Below are 20,607 nucleotides of genomic sequence, written 5' to 3'. Positions count from 1 at the left end.
TCAATTTGTTGGAAGGGGGCGGAGGGGGTGTGGGTCTTTTGGGGGGGTGTACAGCCACTTTGGGTTAAAAGATTTAGGTCACACTTTAACTGACTGGCTGACATCAGAGCGGTGCGACAGAAAACCTGGAGTGGACTAGGAACTCGAATCCCCCCCCCCCCAGATGACTGACACTCGAGATACTGACACTAAAAGAATGAGGGGCGGGAGTCTTGTTAGTCAACCTGCCATCCCGACCTATATTTTCATACAGAGAATGTATATATATGTTTGCATGTGTTAGAGAGCGCGCGTGTGTGTATGAGGAGGAGGAGTGTTCGTCTTGGTTTATCTGCTGCTGCTGCCTATGCATGGATTTCCATAAGTATGGGTGTGGGTGTTTGAGTGTGTGAATGTACACGCATGCATGTTTGTGGTTGTGTACCTTCTTTTCATTTAACATGGGAATGTGTCTCTGGTCGTGTTCAGAGGTGCAGAAATACATACTAGAGACCGGGTGGGTGTTTGTATGTGTGGGTGTTTCTCTGCAACAGGGATACAAGTGTGTAAGCAAAATCAGTGTGTGTGTTTATGCTTTCTGTCAGTGTGTGGCAATGACTCCCTCCCTCCTGCTGATGCCACACTACTTCAGTTTAGACGCTGCTGTCACTTTACGGGTGAGATTCAACAGACTTCAGCTCTATTCTCCCAGACTGACTAACATACACACCCATGAATACAGTTATCACATGAATAACACTCGTACTCTATTTTAATAATTTTTCATTGTACGTTAAAAAATTTTAAACATTAAGTTTGAATTTGGTGTAATGCATAAAAAGAATGACAATTAAATTTAAAATAAAAAAAAATCCTGAATGAAAAAAAGAAACTAATGTCGTTAATACCACAAACAAATTATATTTTAAAAAAAATAAGCAATTTATATTACAGGACAAGAATTAGAAAAACATTTTCAATCGTTTCATGCAACACACACATTCATGCAGACTTGCGCTCGTACCTCCAGTAGCCAGGGTTTGAGTTTGCGGTCCAGGATGATGTCAAAGCCAAGGACCTCAAAGCAGACGCTGTCGCTCCCTGGTGGCTGGCCGGGGCGACACATGCGGTAGGCGTGCAGCACGTGTGGTTCCGACACTATTAATGTTTTAACCACCAGCTCCTGGCAGGACACACACACAAACACACAGAGAGTGAGAGTCACCAAAGCCAGGCTGACAAATAGATCATAAATATCCCACTTTTCTATTTGTTTACCTTAAAAAGCATCAATTTTGAAGCTGATTAGAGGTAAAACTGAAAATTATGCAGTTATGAGGTCTGCAGACAAATATTCAAACCTTTAGATGTAGAATTCAAATCAATGTAGCAACCATGCTAAATATTAGACCTGTAAGCTACAGACATGATCCACAGAGGTAGAGCTCCCATCTATCTTTAATGTTTAATTCTCCCTTGTATAAAGAAGGAGAAACACAGTGTTACCAGCACTGAGCCACAAACACACACACAAACATACACACACACACACCAATTTCAGCCGCACACTCTCCCCAATGCTGCTGGTGGTGGTTCATCTGTGCAGCACTCAACCTACGTGCATGTGTGTGCTTGCACGTATGTTTGCTGGCTGCTACCTGCCTGTCTACTCCCACTGTGTATGTGGGGTAAACATGCTCTCTCTAGTGACACACACAAACACACTGTACAAAGCTCCCCCTCACCAGTCAGGCCCCACACAGTGCTGCTGGCCTGCAGTTTGCCATGTCCAGTCTGACTGCTGGGTGGAGGAGAGGGGCATGGTGGTCTGGCCCTAGCCTGATAAGCTGCACCCCCGCTTCCTTTTCTATCTTTCTGTCACTCACACACCTCCATCCATCTATCCATCCAACCGTCTGACCCACAGGCTGCCCAGCAAAAACACCTGCTCCCACTACCACCATTTATGCCTCAAGTCCCAGCAAGCATTGGCTGCTGTGTGTATCCTGAGCTCTGAGTACAGGCCACTGCCTAGTACTGTGCAAGTTGTTGCATGTTAGCTTGTGTTTTGTGAGCTTTGAGCTCGTATTGTTTTAAAATATTTGTTTATCTCATTAGCATATGTTTGTGTATTATTTTAGCTTTTTTCTGTTCATACATTATTCATTTTTTACACATGTTTTAATAGAGTCTCTTCTCTGGCTACATGAGCACACTGGAGATACCAGAAGATACCAAAGAGCAGCTCAATAATTAGGATGTGCCCGTGGTTAATGAGGTCTTCTACCAACCATGTTTTTTGGATCAACTGATCTTATGAAAAAGATTTTGAAACTCCAGGAAGGATTAACTAAGGTAAGTCCAAAGTTGAGACAGGTGAAGAGGTTTAACACATAATTGTCTTTCCTCAAATGTGTAAAATGTTTTTAAAAGTGTCAAGTGTTGGTTATTCTTTGCTCACTGGAGGAAATTGTAGGACAACTAAATATTGTTTTTCAAATGGCCTTAAAAAAGTAACCTCTGTTACACAGTACCCACCAAGTATCACTAGACTTGATAAATCAAACTGGAGTGCTCATATTTTATAGTATAATCATTTTAACTCCATGTAAATGGACCAATTGTATTTTTTTGTGGACCTTACTAAAACTGTTTTCTTTCCAATTGTCAAAGAAAGCTTCTTTTTCTTTTATCATTATTGTAAATAGGATTAGGCATGTCTTCATACTGGAGGGAAATAGAGTATGTGTGTGTTTATATAAAACCCGTAAGTTGCCAGTTTGTAGTCAGGCACTGCTCAGGATAAAATACCCACATAAAAAAGCTTGTGGCTCTGGTGGTCAAACTCTTCCTCATCCTGTACATCAATATTACCTCAATATGAAAGAGATGCCACTGATGCCACAAGAAAAAAAACACATATATACATGATATCCTTAACCCCCACAGACAATCATCTGGAAAACAAACTCGCTGACTCTCTGACCGTGACCGTTGGTGGAAAGAGTGAGGGCAGCTTGCTCGGTCTGTACAGAAATAAAACGTACGGAACCAAGAGGGGGATGAGGAGAGGACAGCACACAGGGAGCTTAAATACAGAGTTGAAAAAAGCACAGCATGTGACTGCGAACAGACAGCACTAACACCAAAGGGATGAAGAAAAGCATAGAAGGAAGAAAAGTGGTGAGAAACCACAAGGAGAGGACAACGGTGTGGCCGAGTCAGAAGGTGAGGCTTTGGTGTTCCACTCGAAACAAAGATGAGACAGGAAGATGGGAAGGTGAAAAAACGAAAGTGGATTAGATGAATAGAAACTTTAGTGCCTTGATAAAATGAAGCACACCGAGAGATCACACAAGATGCAAAAGAAGAAGAAATGTTACTGCACCAAGAACGCACTGGCCACAGTAGCCCTCAAGAGCCACTTCACTCAACATGAACACAAAGAAAAGTAAAAGCTGATGAAGAGAGGAAATGAAAGATCACCCTGTGGAGAGGATGATAACCAATGAGATTTACTTCTGAGGCTGATGAATGAAGGTAGCATGAGAGCAGACAAGAAAACACACTGCAACCACAGAAACAACTTCAGAGAGAGGGACAAGGAGTCAAGGTCAAGAAGAATAGCAAACAGCAAAGGACACAAGCAGAAGAAGGGCTGATGAAAGAAAATGAACAAAGTGAAGGTGCTTGGATGAGATGAGCTCAGAGCGGTGCCCGTTAGGGTGAGCGCACCCTCCTGGAATGATGTTTTCACTGAGCTCTTCCTGGAGTTAAACACAGCTCTGACGCTCACTGAATTACTGTCATAACAACTCATATCAACCATTTGCTGCTTCACTTGTGTGCTGTGTCCATTTGTCGGCTGTGTGCAACTTGTGTCGGCCCGTAAGAACAGCATGTGTATACAAGCGTGTACACACAGATTACACCAACGGATGTATGCATGTCTTGTTTGCATTTGTGGTGTGTTTTGTTATCGTCGTTGGTGGTGTAGAAGTCCACATCCGCCACAATTCATCTGAATACAACAGTGTAGTGTATATCTGTGTTTGTGTCTGTTTGGGTAGACTACCCACGTACAGAGACGTCTCCCCAGAACTTGGCCACATCATAGCCGTTGGCGCGGAGGAACTCAGTGAACCAGCTAATGGACCTCTTGCTTCCTTTGTCCACGGTCTCATCCCGCTCAAAGTTCTCATTGTGTTTGTTGACGGAGTAGTTGGTCAGATGCATGTAGAGCTGGCTCTGTGGAGACAAAATGGAGTGAAGAGGGTCTTAAATCATTAACCACATTTACATTTGAGGCTTGGGCTGGTTTTGATCATATTCAGGATTTAGTTTACATGGAATATGGAAATCTGGATATTCATATCTTCGTATACATGATTAATACAAGTATCCTGAATAGATACTGAAATTGGGATATGATGTTCACGTTGTGCATAAACACAAAAAACCTGCTAATGACTGGGATACAACTGTGCATGGAAGTCATTGGACATTTGTATGTAGATGTTGGCAACTGTCTTTGACCAATTTCTAGATGTATTTCATTTGAAAGGCAGTACAACAGTCTCAGGAGGTATTTCTTGCAAAGTCACTTGGAGCTGGGAGAAATTGGCCTGATTCTAGATGCTGAGAACGCGCTAACATGTGCTGTTGAGTGGTTGATAATAACCATCCATCGTATATAACCCTGGTGTATCCCTCTCTTTAAACACTATCACTCACAGCTGAAGACAATGCATCCTTGCCCTTAGCCTACAAGGTAATAACACTGTGACTGCAGGCCACTCCAGCCGCTGATGGCTGTCTGGGAGCCACTCTCTGTGGGATTGAACATCCATCTCCATGGCATGAATCACTCCATCATGTGTCACAGACTGAATAAGACAATCCAGTCCCACATGTCTATGTCTTCATTATCCCTGTGTGTGTTTGTGTGTGTGTTTGTGTTATTGTGTGTATGTTAGTGTGTGTATGTGTTTGTGTGTCTGTGTTTGTGCATGCGTGTGTGTGTGTTAGTGTGTGTTTGTGTATCCCATTATCAGCAACAGGCTGTGCTTCAGCAGATGCAGAACCTCAAGGCATATAAGAGTTGCTTGATATTAGATACAGATATCTGTATGTGGACAATTATACTGGGCCATGTGTGCATACAGTATTCTGTGTGTGTGTGTGTGTGTGTGTGTGTGTGTGTGTGTGTGTGTGTGTGTGTGTGTGTACAGTATCACGTGAGTATGTTTTTTGTTTTCATAAAGCAATCAAGCTGTGTTGTTCGTGTGCCTAATTTAATTATGTTGCGCCGCATGGCTCCAGTTCATGGCAGTGTATGACAAATACTTTGCTCTGTGAATCTACTTCTTTACTCAATGTCTGACTCACCTGATTGGGCACACACTAGGTACTGATTGTACTCCCTAATTTAAATCCATGAACAATTGTGCTTCAAGGATTCTGACTAATAACTCACAGATACTGTAATGCTTGCAATACTAATCTGTGGTTCTCTTATGAATTATTTTCCTAAGTTGTTGCCATATCTTTTGTTTATATGTTACTACCATGGCTTGTTAAATAACAGGAGTCCAACAATAACAATGTTGCATAATTTTGTGGGTCTGGTGGTGCAGGTTGGTTCTCCAAATGGTTTGGGTGGGTGCAGATAATGACTAGAATAGCCCTCAGTAGAGTGCATACCTTGGCCAAGGCCCAAAAGTCTCCTTAATTAAATCAAGCTTCACCAAATTGCACACACCCGGAGCTATCAGCCCTCTTAATATGCCAGGCTTTTTTTCCTCGAGGTTCATGAATTGTGTTAACTGGACTCACACCAAAATAAAAGTTCTTCCCTGACCTACATCGCATCCTTCTATAAAATGTTGGAGTATTCCAACCAGGAGTTTTTCGTTATCGGGTAAAACAAGTAGGGGTGAAAACATAACTACCAAAAAAGCTGCCACATGGATAATGATGCATGTATTGTAATTGGTAACAAGGTATATGTCTACAACCATGAGTGCTTCAAAGTCTGTGTCTGCAGCTTTAAGCCCATTATTACTATCATTATTATAATCAGTATCATTGATAGTGACTCACCAGGTTGGCCTCGCTGGGTGCATGGTACTTCTCTGTGCCCATGCGAACCAGGCCGTCGTTGTAGAGGAAAATGCGAAGCGGGTCACAGGACGTGACGAGGATGTAGATGCGCAGGTCAAACTTGTAACCCTCCATCAGGAAGGGCTTGTCCAGGTACTCCTGAACGATAAAGTGTTCCTGGGCTGGCAACTTCTCACAGTTACGGATAAGCGAGATCCTGGATAGACAGAAACTTTATTAATCCTCGGGGGGGAAATTGGGGTGTCGTCAGCAGCATAATAAAATATGGCATGGTAAAGACAAAAAAGATAATTAAAAAATGATAGATGTGAGCATAGCGGGGACCATGAGCATGACTGATGACATTGGCACTGTCTTATATTTATATATGCTGAGGCAAAAAAAGAATGGGCCAAACAGTATACAGGTTGTATGGGTTTCAACACAATATTTAATTTCACAGTCATCTGGAAAAGCTCTAGAAAAGACGAGCTGTATTTCTGGGATGTCGCATCTGGCTACACTGTTGATACGTTCAATCTTCACATCACAGATTAAATTTCCCCTGCTCCTGTTTTAAAATCATGAATATAAAGCGTAATAATCTACAGGAGTTGGAGATGCAATCTGAGGAGAAGATGTGTACACACTGCATGGAATCATTTTTTACATTTACATTAATTACATTTAGCCCTGGGTAGTAAAAGGGTCAGAGCCATGGTGCCCTGGTGGTTTTCATCTGACCACCACTGCTGCAGAGCCTTCACTGAAAACATGTAAATCAGTGCGCTCAGCGTGCCTGAGGTCTAGCATGAGCAGGACAAGCTGCTTGGCTCTGTGGGGCATAGAGTGTTCCAAACATTTGGTTCCTCTGGCCTTCTAAATAAAACGGCTGAAAAATGAACGTAGGTAAAACAGACAGGTACAAAACAAATGCCGGTTTGTCCGAGCAATTCTCTGCGAGCATCTGGAGAACATTGGGATTTTATTTATTTTTTTCGCTCGGTCTAAATTGCACAGTGCATCGAATGCTGGAGCAGGGTCCTTTAGCCGTGTGCAGGTTAATAGGAGCAGACACTTTGCTTCGTTCTAACCTCCACCCTAATTCATTTGCTTTGGTCTCCTGTCACTCACACTCAGGCCTTAAAGTATGCAGGCCAGTGCTGGACTGTGTTTGAGTTGTGTTAGTTTGTGTGCATCCATGTGGCTCTGCAACCGAGGGTGAGGGGCAGTTTTTTCAAAACTTTGTGTATGTTTAATTTAGTCTGTCTATCCATATGTGTGTCAGTGTTGCTGTGTGTGTGCAGAGAGGGTGAGGGGTCGTTCTTAAACAATCTCCCACTATGTATAAGTCCCGGAACTGACCTATATCACAGACACTCACAAATAAGACCCACTTGGGCTTAATTGGTTTCATGCACAACCAGGAAGGCTCCACTATACAAATGCAGACCACAGGACACAATATTTTTGCCAAGATGCAAAGACATTATTGTTCACAAAAGTATATTTTGAGTATTGAGATTTTGTGGCCCAGAGCCACCAGAGAGCAAACATTGTTCTGTTGCTGTGGCTTCTGTAATCACAGCCAGAACATAAGGCATCGTGGGAACAGCGCAGACTGTGTTGTTGTTATGTAACGGAAGAATTCACCTACTCAGTTAACTCAGTTAAAGAGGCTATATTTTCCAAAAACCAGAGTGTGAATCTAGATTGGATCAGGTATCATCTTCCAGGTTATGATGAAATAAAGTCTTGTTACAGCACTCTTCTTTTTCAGAGATCTGACAAAACCTTCCCATCTTTCAGATCTGCCTTGGTGTAATGATGTTGTTATGTTGGGTTTATCAATCCCCACTTTCACCCACCAGCTAAAAGACAGCTGTATTAAAGAAGAGCGCCTGCTTATCACGGCCCTTGAACACAAAAGAACAGGGAGGACTTGATGGGAGCCTGACCGATGATGTGAGGGGCCCTCCTAACTGGCAGACAGCACGTTGAATGATGAGGACAGGGTTAACAGTGTTAGTTAGTCGTGGAGGAGTTGCTGAGGAGAAGACGACATGATTGATGAGCCGGGGTGTCAGATAATCACGGCCCACTCTCCCCTGCCTATTTAATTTGGCACCGGAGGGAATCTCGCCTTTTTAAGCCCCACACGCGCTTTTATTTAGTTTCCCTTATAACATGCCGCGCTTCAGACACAAACAATAACTTCATTTGGTTGGCCGACGGAAAAATAAATTACAGGGGGTAGATATAACTTAATTTCCTGCCGCGTCACACCATGCAAAAAAAAATTGAGAAAAAATCTAATCTTGTGAGCTGCCCACCATTGAGTGGTTGAGCTAAACTCATCATCTTTCATATTCTTAATGTATTGCAATAATTCAGCCTTTGCAGCCTTTTATTCTTTAATAAATAAGGGCTTAGTGCTGCATGGAGTTATAAGTAATGCTCACATTATACCAGAAAGGACAAATTCAAAGAGAATGAGAGGGAAAGGTGAAGCACGATGAGCCATTTGTACTTCAATATCCCCACCTATTGGTGCCAGTGATGAATGCACTCCAAAGTATTTCTTCAGAACATGCACATCAGGGTTCACATTTTCAAAGAAAAATAAGTCAAAAAGAATATTAAATCAATCTTTTGCGATCTAAAAAAGTTTCAACACACTCATAAGTGCTCAAGAGCCACTGAGCAAGAAAACTTTTTTTTTTACATTACAGAGGACCCTGTATTTTTGCAAGAGCATAACATTCAATGTTTTGCCTGTTTTTACTTTATATGCTAGAATTCTTTGTAAACCAGTTACACTGGACCACTTCTTTGAATCATTTTTGCATCCTTTTTCAAATCGCATATTCTGGTCAGAGAATACCAAATTCTATTTTCCCTGCGAACTTCCTTATTCACATAAACTCCTTGTGGAAAGGAGAAGTAACCCTTAATGCCTTGTATCTGAGGTCTTCTCTCAGTAAGTGGCACCAGAAACATCTCCAGAAGTCAGGGAGCCTATTTACTAGATGACCAAACTAGCTCAAAGGGTTCTTCTTATTATTATCTGAATACTCCACAAATTCCACTGTCAGGATTGAGAAATGTGACAGAAATGTGACATCCCGTCCTGAGATACTCTAAATGGTGAAATATGAATTCAGGACCCACAGCCGCCTCCTCTTTTGATAAAGAGACGATATTGAGAGACAGAGAACACTGCAGCTGCCACGTTGGTCCATTTTCTAGTCAGACTGGTCTCTGCTGATGATGCCTCATAAAGGAATCCAATAATCACATGCAGAGACCTTCAGGGAAGAAACTACGGTAACTGGAAAGGATCATGCATATGTGCGTGTGTGTGTGTGTGTGTGTGTGTGTGTGTGTGTGTGTGTGTGTGTGTGTGTGTGTGTGTGTGTGTGTGTGTGTGTGTGCATATGTTTTTCTCCCTCCACTAGCAGCGATAACTTCTGATTTATGGAGATGGTGACCATCACGGACAATGAGGCCATCAATGAGATTCACCTACACTCAGCATGATGGTTCCACAGACGTCCATGTCAGGGTCAAAAACCTCTTATTGTCTTGTTTTGTTGTGCTTGTCCTTTATTTGTTCTACCGCTAACATCCTCCTTTGACTCACTCTCTTGCTTTCTATCCCCTCCGTCAGTCACTCTCTCGCTCTCAAGTCATACTACTGGGGTGTTGAGATTGCTCTGGGGCACTTGCGCCCTCTGACCTACCCGTGACCCATGGCTCCGTTGGCAGGTTTGACGATAAAGGTCTTCTGTTTGCGTTTCCTGCGCAGCTCTTTGACGTAGTTCTGGAACTGAGTGTACTCAGCTGGGAAGATCCAGGTTTTGGGGATGAAGCTGTATTCTTGAGGCTGGATCTTGATCATTCTGGAGAGATGGGGAGGATGCAAATTTTAGTTTTTTGTTCAGATGAATATGATCTAATTTTCTCATTTCAAGACTTTCCATTCATTCGACCATCCATTATCTACTGTACACCATTTACCCTGTTGAGGGTCACAGGAGGAGGTGGGAGCCAATCCCAGCCGACAGTGGGCGAGAGGCGGGGTACACCCTGGACAGGTCACCAGCATGTCACAGGGTCGACCACCGAATTTTCAGCATTTTTAAAACTAGAACAATCTCTATTCACACAAATTTTACCTCCGGTTGTTTTCTTACGGAAGGGGGTCATGTGATAGGAACCTGACAAATCAGCAAAGGCCACATGTGTGTGTCTAGGTTTGTCGGGGCCAGTCACGTTTCCAAACTTTTTCCTCTAAGACCTACAACTCTGGAGTAGATTGAACACCAGTATCCACAGCAGAGTTGATGCATTTTCAAAAAATAAAAACATCCATAATATTATGGATGTAGCAAAAGACCTCCAGTCTCTTTAATTACACTAATCTGCATGTCTTTGGACTGCGGGAGTACCAAGAGACATTTTTCGATGTACAGTACATTATTATAATTTGCATTTTCGTGTTCAAATGACATCCACCTACATTCTCTTCTTTAACATAAGTGTCTTCTTCATTATTGGCTTCAGCTGGTAAATGGGGAATGCTACAGGTCACCCGCTGTAATGTCTTGGGAGGCGAGCTGGTTAAACACTGAGCTTTGAACTACTCCTGCTTCTGCACATCATCAACTGAACCAAAGAAATCTAATGTTCCATGTTAAGAGAGACAGAAAACTTACTTGGACATGTTTCTTGCGAGGCAGTCTTTCCGGCAGATTTCGCCCATGCCAGGGAAATGGTTAATTCTCTGCAGTGGGACAGGCAGACATAATAATGCTGTTAGGGCCATTACGCCACTCAATTCCACCCCCGCCCCTTCATAAAAATGAGCACATTAGAGGCAGCAACCTGAAGTGAGCTTACAATGTCCTGACATTTATGCCCAATTACGGACTCAAAACAAAAAGGTAACGCTGAGACCTTTCTCAACCCTTATTTAGTTTACCATGTTTTTTTTATACTTTAAAGGTTGGGGAGGAAAGAGGCGAGAGAAAAAAAAAAGAAGATCAATCTCAACTCCGAGGGGCCGAGGTAATTGGTTCTGCATCACAAGCTCCTGCAGTGACAGTTGAATGAATTGCTTTGAGTGCGTCGAAAAGAGGGGGGGCGGAGGGAAAGGAAAAAACTCTGGATTTTCTGTATTCTTTGACCAAATGAGCCTGAACAGGGGCGTTAATTAGGCTCGTATGAACTGAAACTTGACAGCAAACTCTCACAGTACATCACTAAAAAGGGAAAAATTAGCAGAGGGAGAGAGAGAACGAGGGGAGGGAGGGGGTTGGGGGGGGGAGAACGGAGAGAGTAAAAGGAATCTGTGATTATTATCCAAACGAGACAGACGTAATTAGGGGATTCGGAAGAATTGCACAATTATGCCAATGCTGTGGGACGACGTGGCTTGCGCAGGGAAATCAAAACCAATTGTTGAGGGACTCCTACTTTTCATCTGAGACATTATCTCGTGAAACAGCACAGCAGCGCGAGGGAACGGGTGAAAACAATCGAGAGCAAATCAACAGTTCTGTGTGAAACATTAGCCACACCGCAACATGTTAAGCTGTTACAGTATTTGTAATACTCAATATGCTCAGCTGAACTCTTGCTGCCCCTCTCCTTCCTAACAAGATATACTCTTTCTGACCGTTCTGAAATTGTATCGATCATTAGCACCCCCTCTAATCAAATAAGCACTCGTTAAGACGGAGGGCGAACGCTGAAAGGAGAGAGGGGGGAGCAGTCAAGATCAAGCAGCAGGACGGGCAGGTCAAACAGAGGTAAGATCACTCTCGGAATAGCACACACAACTCCAAGCAACCCTTGTTGTTTAGGCCTGTCTTATCAACATCACTGGTGACATTTGAAACCTGGCCCACCACCCCCTGCTGCTCACAACTTGTCAGTCTAACTGTCAGTTTTCCATCTGTCTCAGTGTAGGCTCTGTTGTTACCTCTGCCGCTCACTCTGTCCTCCCCTCTCTCCTATTTGCTATTCACCCTCTTACCTCCCGGGGTCTAACGGAAAGCAGATGGGCAGATTCATAGTCTGTCCATCTTCACGTTTTGTTCCCCCTTTGTTCTATTTCATTCTGACGTTTACTATTTCAATTGAATGGTCTTTGCTTTCACCAATTTCATCTGCACCAAATGCCTATATATACCATTTCCTTTTAAACTGCACTCATTACTTTTTCCTTATATTTTCTATTATTTTACTTCCACTGGGGACAGGTATAAGTTATAAGTTGGTAAGGCACACAATATGCCCCAAGTAAGGTGAAAATGACCGGGTTCATCATGTTCAGCAACCTGACCCATGGTTTTCATGGAAGGTTCTAAATTTACATAAAAACTGTGTGCACATATGATCATTTCTCGAGACTAAGTGAGTAAGGATAATATAAATTACCCTCCCTAGTCTAAAGGGATAAATCTCACTTTGAAATACTTCTTAAGAAAACATGCAACATTGTATTTAACACATTTATCCCATTTAGTTGATAATATGTTTCTTTTCATTTAGTTTTTTGTAAAGTCCTTTGAGAGTCGTGATTTGTCTACATAATAAAACTGGCTTACTTGATGAAGTACCTGCAGCTCACCCTTATTGCTCCTTCTATCTTTATTGATATATTTATTAATAAATTAAAAATAATGTGTAAGTGTGCAATGACCTCAGATTCCTGTCGATGTGTTGCATGAAAGGCTTCAGTACACTCCCTTTAAATTTGTTCTCATAAAAGTGTCAATAAAACTCAATAAAAATGTGACATTTCTTCACTGCTGAGTTTAACCAGCAATATTCGTTTGTGAAGCTTTGTTGTCCTCACATGTAATGTGTTGGCATGGACATGTATAGCAAATAAAATGACAACAGGGATACATTTTCTGTTTAAATCTTTTTTTGACTGTAAGTGAGAATAAACCTTTTGTTACAGATCAGACTTGTTTATATTTCACTGAAGCATTAGGCTTTGCATCAGAGTGGTTTTGGTTTTTTCAATTGAATCAAGTGTAGGAATGCTTTGTGCTCAGGGAATCTGCAGAAATTCATGTTTAACCAAAATAGGTAAAAGAAGGTCTTTGTTTTTCTTCACCCAAAAATTATTTTGATATGTCTCATCTCTTTCACCTTTTCTCTAAGGGAAAACAGCACCTTATCTATAACGCATACACTATGAGGCATGCTATTTTGTTTGCTAAGTCAGGTGACCACATATGATCTTTTTCAGACGTGCTCCTCAAAACCTATAATTCCCACTTTTTAACCAGTTCCACTGGGAGCTCACAGGAGGGAGCTGATCAGTAACATAATTCTTGGCTGTTTGCCACTAAGCAGTTTTATTGGATCACGCTGTAACAGTTCAAATCCAGACATTTCCCCATTCTGTGAAGAAATTGAATCTGCCACCCTTTGGGTCATAAACTCTCCTCTCAAGCCTCTGGGTAACCAAGGTGTGCTGAGTTGACATGGCAGCCACGCAGCTTACCTGATAATTCCTGAGCTCAGCGATTTTCTCGTGCTGCACGGCCGAGTCACTCCAGATGAGGTTGGCCGTCTCGTCTTCATCCCGGGTCTTGATGAAGTCCATCTCGTTGATGGCAATGCGAACTGAGGGGGGAAAACACTCATTAGACCTTATTTCCATTAATTGAATGAACAACACTGAAATTTAAATAAACTATAGATTCTTTCTTTAGGAAAATCCTCACAGCTTTTTTCATGGTGACAACCGAGTGATATTGAAGCACAAATAAGGAAATGATATTTAGACCCACAAATCAAATGTTTTTCCTGTATAGATCAGTGTTTCACTCCAACAGTTTGCTTTGCTTCAATTCTGTTTTTGCATACATTAAGAGAGAAATGGGTCCTGGAGATTATAGATCAAAAAGCTAACAGCAATATTTACCATTCATGGGATGGTAGCAGAGCAGCCAATCGTAATGCCTCTCTTCAAAAAAGATAAATGAATTGCCCATAATGCATTTAAATCCCAGAGGAAACCCCACAGTATTAGAGATAGGTGGCAAGCCCATTTTGACATTAATCCAACAACTATTCATTATTCAGTGAGTAATGAAAAATTCATATGCCCTAACGAAACGGTATTAATTAATTTTCTTGAAAGCCTTCACAAACCTGGAGAAGGCTCGCCTAATGTTGCATGATGGCATTTGAATGGGAAGAGGACGGTTTCCATGTGACTTCATCCATCTGTACAGGTTGAGTTAGTCGAGGCTAACTGTGTTTTGCTAACTGGAACAGGATGAGTTTACATCACAGCAGGCCTGTGCCTACAGTCCCCGGCAGGGGCTTTCAGTACAAACCTGTAATTAATCCTTTCTTAAATATCTAACTGCGCATATAAATCCTCAGGCCCTGAGATTACGCTCCCTTCTCAGTGGGTGGGAAGCAAATTTCCAACACCATTTCCCCTGACCTTTAACCTTTACCTGGGATACTATAAATTCTAGAACAAAAAAAGACAGGTGCATTAAAGCAGCAGCAAAAATGAGCCATCCATCTGGCCCTTAGTGTTAATTTCCCTCCGAAATAGCCGTGCACTACCCGCAGAATGACCACTGAGAGGGTCTCGTCACAGCTAGCGAACTGACTCACAGCTAGACTCCCATCTTCCTGCAGAATCCCGCCCGCCCCTAACTTCCACTGGCTGCTGCTGACTCCTTAGTTTCATGGGTTGTACTTCACCCCTGAGAGCTGTGCTGCCACACAATATACAGAGCACGCGAGGACTGCTTACAGCGCTCTTTTGGTCTATCTCAAAAAAAGAAAAAGGAAAAAAAACTCACTGCCAAGTTAAATTACCTCAATAAAGATTTATGTACATGTGGCCAAGGCCGAGCTGTCTCCGAGTGAACAGTTTCACTGGACTGGAATAGCTTTAATTTAAGACATTATCGCAATGACCTGCATCAAACAATCTGCCACCGCAAATTATTTGTTATAGTCGAGACAACATTGTGATTGGATTTGTGGTGTTTTCAGGGACTGACTGAGCCGCACTGAGAACTGTTCCTGAAACTAACACACAATTCACTGTGTTACTGTACATTAATGTTGCCCGTAGGACCATCCCACACGCCCGTCCTGCTCACTCAAGGAAATAAATTTAGAGCATTTAAATTCAGAAGCTTGAATTCTGAGGGTTTGTAGTGTACACACTTTCACCAGATCTGATTAAAATAACTTATCAATCAATTCACATTAAATCTGTGTTTGTTAATATTAACTTGTTAAGTGCAGTATCTTTAAAAAAAATAAATATCTGACTTTATAACCTCTGTGCATTTGTTTGTCAGCAGGTTCGTGCCAAAACTACTTTTAGGATTTAAAAGAAACTTGGTGGAAGTTTTTTTGACGGTTTCACAGATTTACGAGGGAATAATTCATGCATCTTGATGAAAAGATTCAGGCATATTTAGGGGACAGATACATATGAGTGTGTGCAATTTGGTGGGGCTTGATTGAATTTACAGGAGTCTCTGGGCCTTGGCGGAGTGCCTTTCTAGGATTAATGCTGCAACTGAAACCACAGCCACTCACACCACTTCTAAACCTTTTCAGGCTACTTGTTTTGTTTTCAAAACAAAAAAACATCTTTACTTGGATAATGTACAACGATGAAAGGGTTTCATCTCCCAGAAAGCCTCTTTCATCCTTCAGTGGTTTCTCATTCAAGATGAACTCTGAGATCAAAAGGTATTTCAACTCTGTACACTGACGTTTCTGTAGTGTACATGTCTTAGTTAGCGCCTTCTCAAACCTGTCTTTAATCCAGTCTAATATTCTTTACTGAACGTGTTTATGTATTGCTGTTATAACTGCGATTTCAGAATCATTCTAACATCACAAGTGGCAGGGTTACCGTACCGATCTCATATTTGGTGCCAGCAACATTGGCGTTGATCCGGCCTTTTTTCTTTTTCATGTGTGCCTTCCTGCCGCTGCTCTGGTAGGAGCCCACAGATGGCCTCTTCATGGGGGACGCTCCTTGATCCTCTGGAGGAAGAGACAGCACACAACAAAACTAGATACAGAGACAGCTTGTGCTCCTGACAGGGGGTTGTACAAGTCACTGGAGTTTTCAAATATAGTTCTCTAATATCTGCTGGGGTTTTTGTTGAGTTGTCTAAGAGTACTTTTATTCTTACATGTATGCTTATGTGGCTCTAAGCATGAGAGAATAGCACAGAGGAAAAGGCAGGTAGGTAGAGGTATGGACTGGTGTCCGGGCTTATGTGTGCTCCACATTGTATAATATGCATGCAGAATAACCCTATCGGTCATGGAGAGTTGAGAGTTGGACTACTCTTACTCACCTCCATCATTGGGAGGGGAGGGCATCTCAGGGGCTGGAGTAGCGAAGGGGCAAACCGAGCTTTCTGCCAGGCTCGGTTGGCGGGCTTCACTGGGGAACTCACTGCACCCTCCAGGGGCTCTCTCCCACTTGCTCTAGTTAGTCTTCTAGGCTGTGTGGACGATGCGTTTCGGGACGGCCCTGTGGATCATCTGAGCATCTCCCCAGTGCCCCTCAGCAGCGTTGAGAGTAGCAGAATCTGAGCAGGCACTGGAGTTTGAAAGGGGGTGGTGGGGGAAGAGCGGGAGGGGGAGGGACTCTCAAGGGTCCACACAGCCCCAGCTTATTTACAGACCCCGAGAGGAGAAAGGGAGGGAGGGCCGGACCGAGGGAAAGATAGGAATGCCTGTGGAGGAGAAGAAAAAAGAACTTTTACAGCTGCAGAACAGCAGCAGTACAGGCTGCCTGCTCAGAGGGAGTCTGCGGTGCACAAGTGTGGATTAGCTGGACCTGAGTGTGTTGGACATGCGTTTGATTCAAAGCACACGGGCCTATCACAGTCTACATCAGTCAATCTGACATTGATCATAGCAGCTCAGGGAGGAATCCGTGCAGCTCTGACACCGCAGAGCCGTACGGATGAAATAATCTAAAGCTGTGTGATGTCCGCTGGACTAATTGGTATTCCGTGGAACCACTGTGAAATATTAATGCGGCTGTCAAGTAAAAGAGAGTTTGCAGCATCTCATTGTGTCTAATACTTATGCCAGCTGGGTTTCATTGTATGGCTGGGAGGTCAATTCATTCAAACAGATGGCATCTTTACAGTGGTTTGTTAAAAGGAGGCTGCAGGCTATGAACAATGTGCGAAATTAACACCAGTCCCCAGCCAAAGTCTGTCATTGTTTGGCTGCAGTCCGCGTGTCTGTGTGTCATCAAACCATTTTTGGAGGTAATCAACCAATGCTGAGATGTCCTCTCACATCCAATGTTTGTTGGCTGGAACAGCACAGTGACTCAGTGGCTAGAAGCGCTACCTCACAGCAAGAAGGGACCGTTTGAAGCCCTGTCGTCTTTCTGTTAGATTCATGTGTTCCTCTTTTTGTCGCTGTGGGTTCTTGTGTCTACATTCCTCCCCTTCTCACAGCCCTAGCAGCCTTGACGTAGATCGAGGACTTCTAACCAACCACAGGTGTGAATATGTGTGACTCCATCCAGCGATAGGCTCTAGCAAACCATAAATTGTTTCCCCCACCTCACTTGGAGCGATTCCAGCCGCTTATATGAGCCCCACAAATCAAATGGTGCTAAATGTTTAGTCACAATGATCCTTACAAATGGACTGAGGGGTCAGAAGCTGTCCTCCCTCTTCCAATCACAGAAGGAACAGTATATTTATCAGAATAGCACTAATCTTTTTTTCTTGTGAATTATGGGAAAGTAAAACTCTTCAAGTCATATCACCTATATAAAATAAGGGAGAATATAACCCTCTTTGGTTGACCTGGCCAAACCCATAAACATATCCATAGTGTGAAATGCCCCTATTTCTCTTTTTTAGGAGGCCACATGCCAAAATGACTGGTAACCACTAGTTTAATTACAAATAATGTGGATCGCTTGGAAAGAGGGAAAATGTCAGTAATGATTTTCAAGATGTAATGATTTTATAGAGGATAAATAATCACAAATCATCAGAAAAGTTAAGCTAAACAAATTCAGGAAATTGGTCAGTGGGATATATTGACACATATAAAGGCCATGTCAATAAATCACAAGTAACATAATCTAGTTAGGCTACAGTGTGCCGTTTCACGGAGCTTCTTATGCATTTCATATAGAGATCAACAGTAGCCTCTAGTGGTGAAAAGCCCTGCTCCGCTCTACCAATGTTTTCTGTCCACAAACGAGTCTCAGATACACCTCAAGATGCACATGTACACACATTTAAATATATGCACACAATCTGACTTAAAAAGCAAACATGTTGATTTGATTAATATCCTTAAACAAATCAGATTAGGGAAACAATCCCATCTTGTTTCTTGGTGGCTCAGTCGTCTTTGCTGTCTGTGCACATTGATTCCGGGGAGGAGAGAGACTGGCGTGAGATCAACAGAGAGGGGGAGAGCAACAACAAAGAGTGAGAGTGATAAAAAGAGGCAAGCTGTGCTGTTGACAACCTGCCCCCACCTCCTGTCGCTGTACAGGAGGAACAGAGAACACTGTCTCAGTAAGTGCACCCGACCTCTGTGTCATGTAAACCCTCTGGAGCAAGGAGGTCAGATCACAAAGACGCATATGATGCAACTAAACGTCTAGAAACACACACAAGTTGAGGAAACATGATTACCTTTACTAGATGGTGATTTTAAATGTACTTGTTCAGCACAATATCACATTAATTTGAGGAACAATAGTTTTATCAATCAATCAACCAATCTCAATATCAACAGGTACTGGGAAAGGATATAATCAATCTAATAAATTTCAAGTGAGGAAACACCAAATCCAGTAAAAAATCAATACAATTATCAAAAGAAAATAAAGTAACCCTAAGTTGAGTTAATAAAGATAAAATAATAAGTAAAGTAAGGTATTTAAGTAAAATAAATAACCTCTTAATTCTTTGTCCCAGTTTAATAATAATCAATGGTGTAAATCTGTTTCAGATCTTTGGCTAAAGAGTTGATATTTGACATGAATCCTGTTTTCACTGATAATGTGATTGAATTTCCTTCCTTAGTAAAACGTCTCAGCTTTTCATTTTCCTGGCAACAGATCAACATGAGATGAGGCCCTTTAGTCAGACACTGTTGGATGACCCAGTAACAAGAGACTTTCCTGTGTTTTCATCATTTGTCTTAGTTGCAGTGGTGGTTATCAACCACAAGAGGGCTTAGTTTTACTGTCTGACACAAGAATTCAGCTCATCACCATATTCATATGATAAGTTTGCTGATTTAAAAAAAAGACATAATAACCTCTTTAAAGAGGAATACTGTGAGATTTACATTTATTTTTATTTTTAACTAATTTTGTTTGGTTTAATCTTCTGTGTTAAATTTTCATTGTCTTTATAATATTAACTGTTTTTTACATATTAAATTAAAATTGGCATCTGCTTATATGTGATTGGTACATTTTTGCCTTTTTGTCAATTTGTATTTCGGTTAATGAAGTAAAAAATACCCCTCCTCAACACTGGATTTGGGTAAATGAGATGAAAAAAACTTTATGTTGTAAAATCTCTCCTATATTTCCAATTTTAGAAAAAATATTCCTTTCTAATGAAATATAAATGTTTCAGAACTAATCAAAACCATGCTGCACTGTCTTACATAAAATACTACACTTTGCTGAAGCTTCATTAAGATGCTTTCCTTGGATATATTTTTTCAGTTTGTATCATGTTAAGTATCAATATTAGAAAATCCTCAAAACATTTAGTTCTTTTTTACTAACGTACGGTTACATTTCACTGCAAGGACTAGAAAACATAATCACATCTAATCCTTCAGTAAAGTATTAACTACACAATCTTAACCAAATCCCTTCCTCTCAGTATATGTTATTAATCCTGAGACGGAGCAATGACACCTTTTCTCCAACAGAGTGCGCCAGAGGGACAAAAGAGCAGAGCTGAATGGGCAGAGCTCCCATGGATGCTGAGCTCATCGTGCCTGTTATACACACACAGTACACACACACACAAACACACCAACACAACACAACACAGAAAGGCTTTATTACAGAGGGTCAGCTCTACATGCTGCTCATCTGCCGCACTCTCTGTCACTGGCTAACATGCAAAACAAATACACGTCTGTCTTTCTGGTCATTGTTATGCATAGTCTTCCCCTCACATCTCTGTGCAAGCTGGTAAAATGTGTGTTTGTGGTTCTCTTTCAGAAATGTGTATTTGTTTTGTCACACATTTACAGAAAAGTGGCTCAATTTAAAAAGGCCATGGAGAAATATATCTTACGCACATATTATCACCACTATTATTAGATGATGGTGCTTCAGAAATACTGTATCCTCTTTAGTATCAGAGGCAAAGTTGCAAGACAGCACAAGCAGCACTACAATGAGGGTGAGCCAAAGGAACCAAAGCAGCAGGTTCAGTGGTGTCACACCTATTACACAAGTCCCTTCAACAAGCAGCA

At 41.9% G+C, this 20,607-nt stretch overlaps 1 protein-coding gene across 1 annotated transcript in view; it reads right to left on the bottom strand.

Moving 5' to 3' along the window:
* ttll7 (tubulin tyrosine ligase-like family, member 7) overlaps positions 1–20,607 on the bottom strand; it is a 68,909-nt gene that overhangs the window by 46,001 nt on the left and 2,301 nt on the right. Inside the window, exons 2-9 of the mRNA XM_053430814.1 lie at positions 16,461–16,844; positions 16,012–16,140; positions 13,607–13,728; positions 10,800–10,867; positions 9,825–9,983; positions 6,082–6,298; positions 4,063–4,227; positions 1,004–1,162 (exon numbers count right to left, since the gene is read on the bottom strand). Of these exons, the coding sequence (XP_053286789.1) occupies positions 1,004–1,162; positions 4,063–4,227; positions 6,082–6,298; positions 9,825–9,983; positions 10,800–10,867; positions 13,607–13,728; positions 16,012–16,140; positions 16,461–16,485 (1,044 nt within the window). The 5' untranslated portion in view covers positions 16,486–16,844. The remainder of the gene's footprint in view (positions 1–1,003; positions 1,163–4,062; positions 4,228–6,081; positions 6,299–9,824; positions 9,984–10,799; positions 10,868–13,606; positions 13,729–16,011; positions 16,141–16,460; positions 16,845–20,607) is intronic.

The sequence above is a fragment of the Pleuronectes platessa genome, chromosome 9 (assembly GCF_947347685.1).
Source record: "Pleuronectes platessa chromosome 9, fPlePla1.1, whole genome shotgun sequence".
NCBI classification, from domain to species: domain Eukaryota; kingdom Metazoa; phylum Chordata; class Actinopteri; order Pleuronectiformes; family Pleuronectidae; genus Pleuronectes; species Pleuronectes platessa.
The sequence above is the reverse complement of the archived record's forward strand: the minus strand, read 5'-3'. Positions and strand labels throughout refer to the sequence as shown.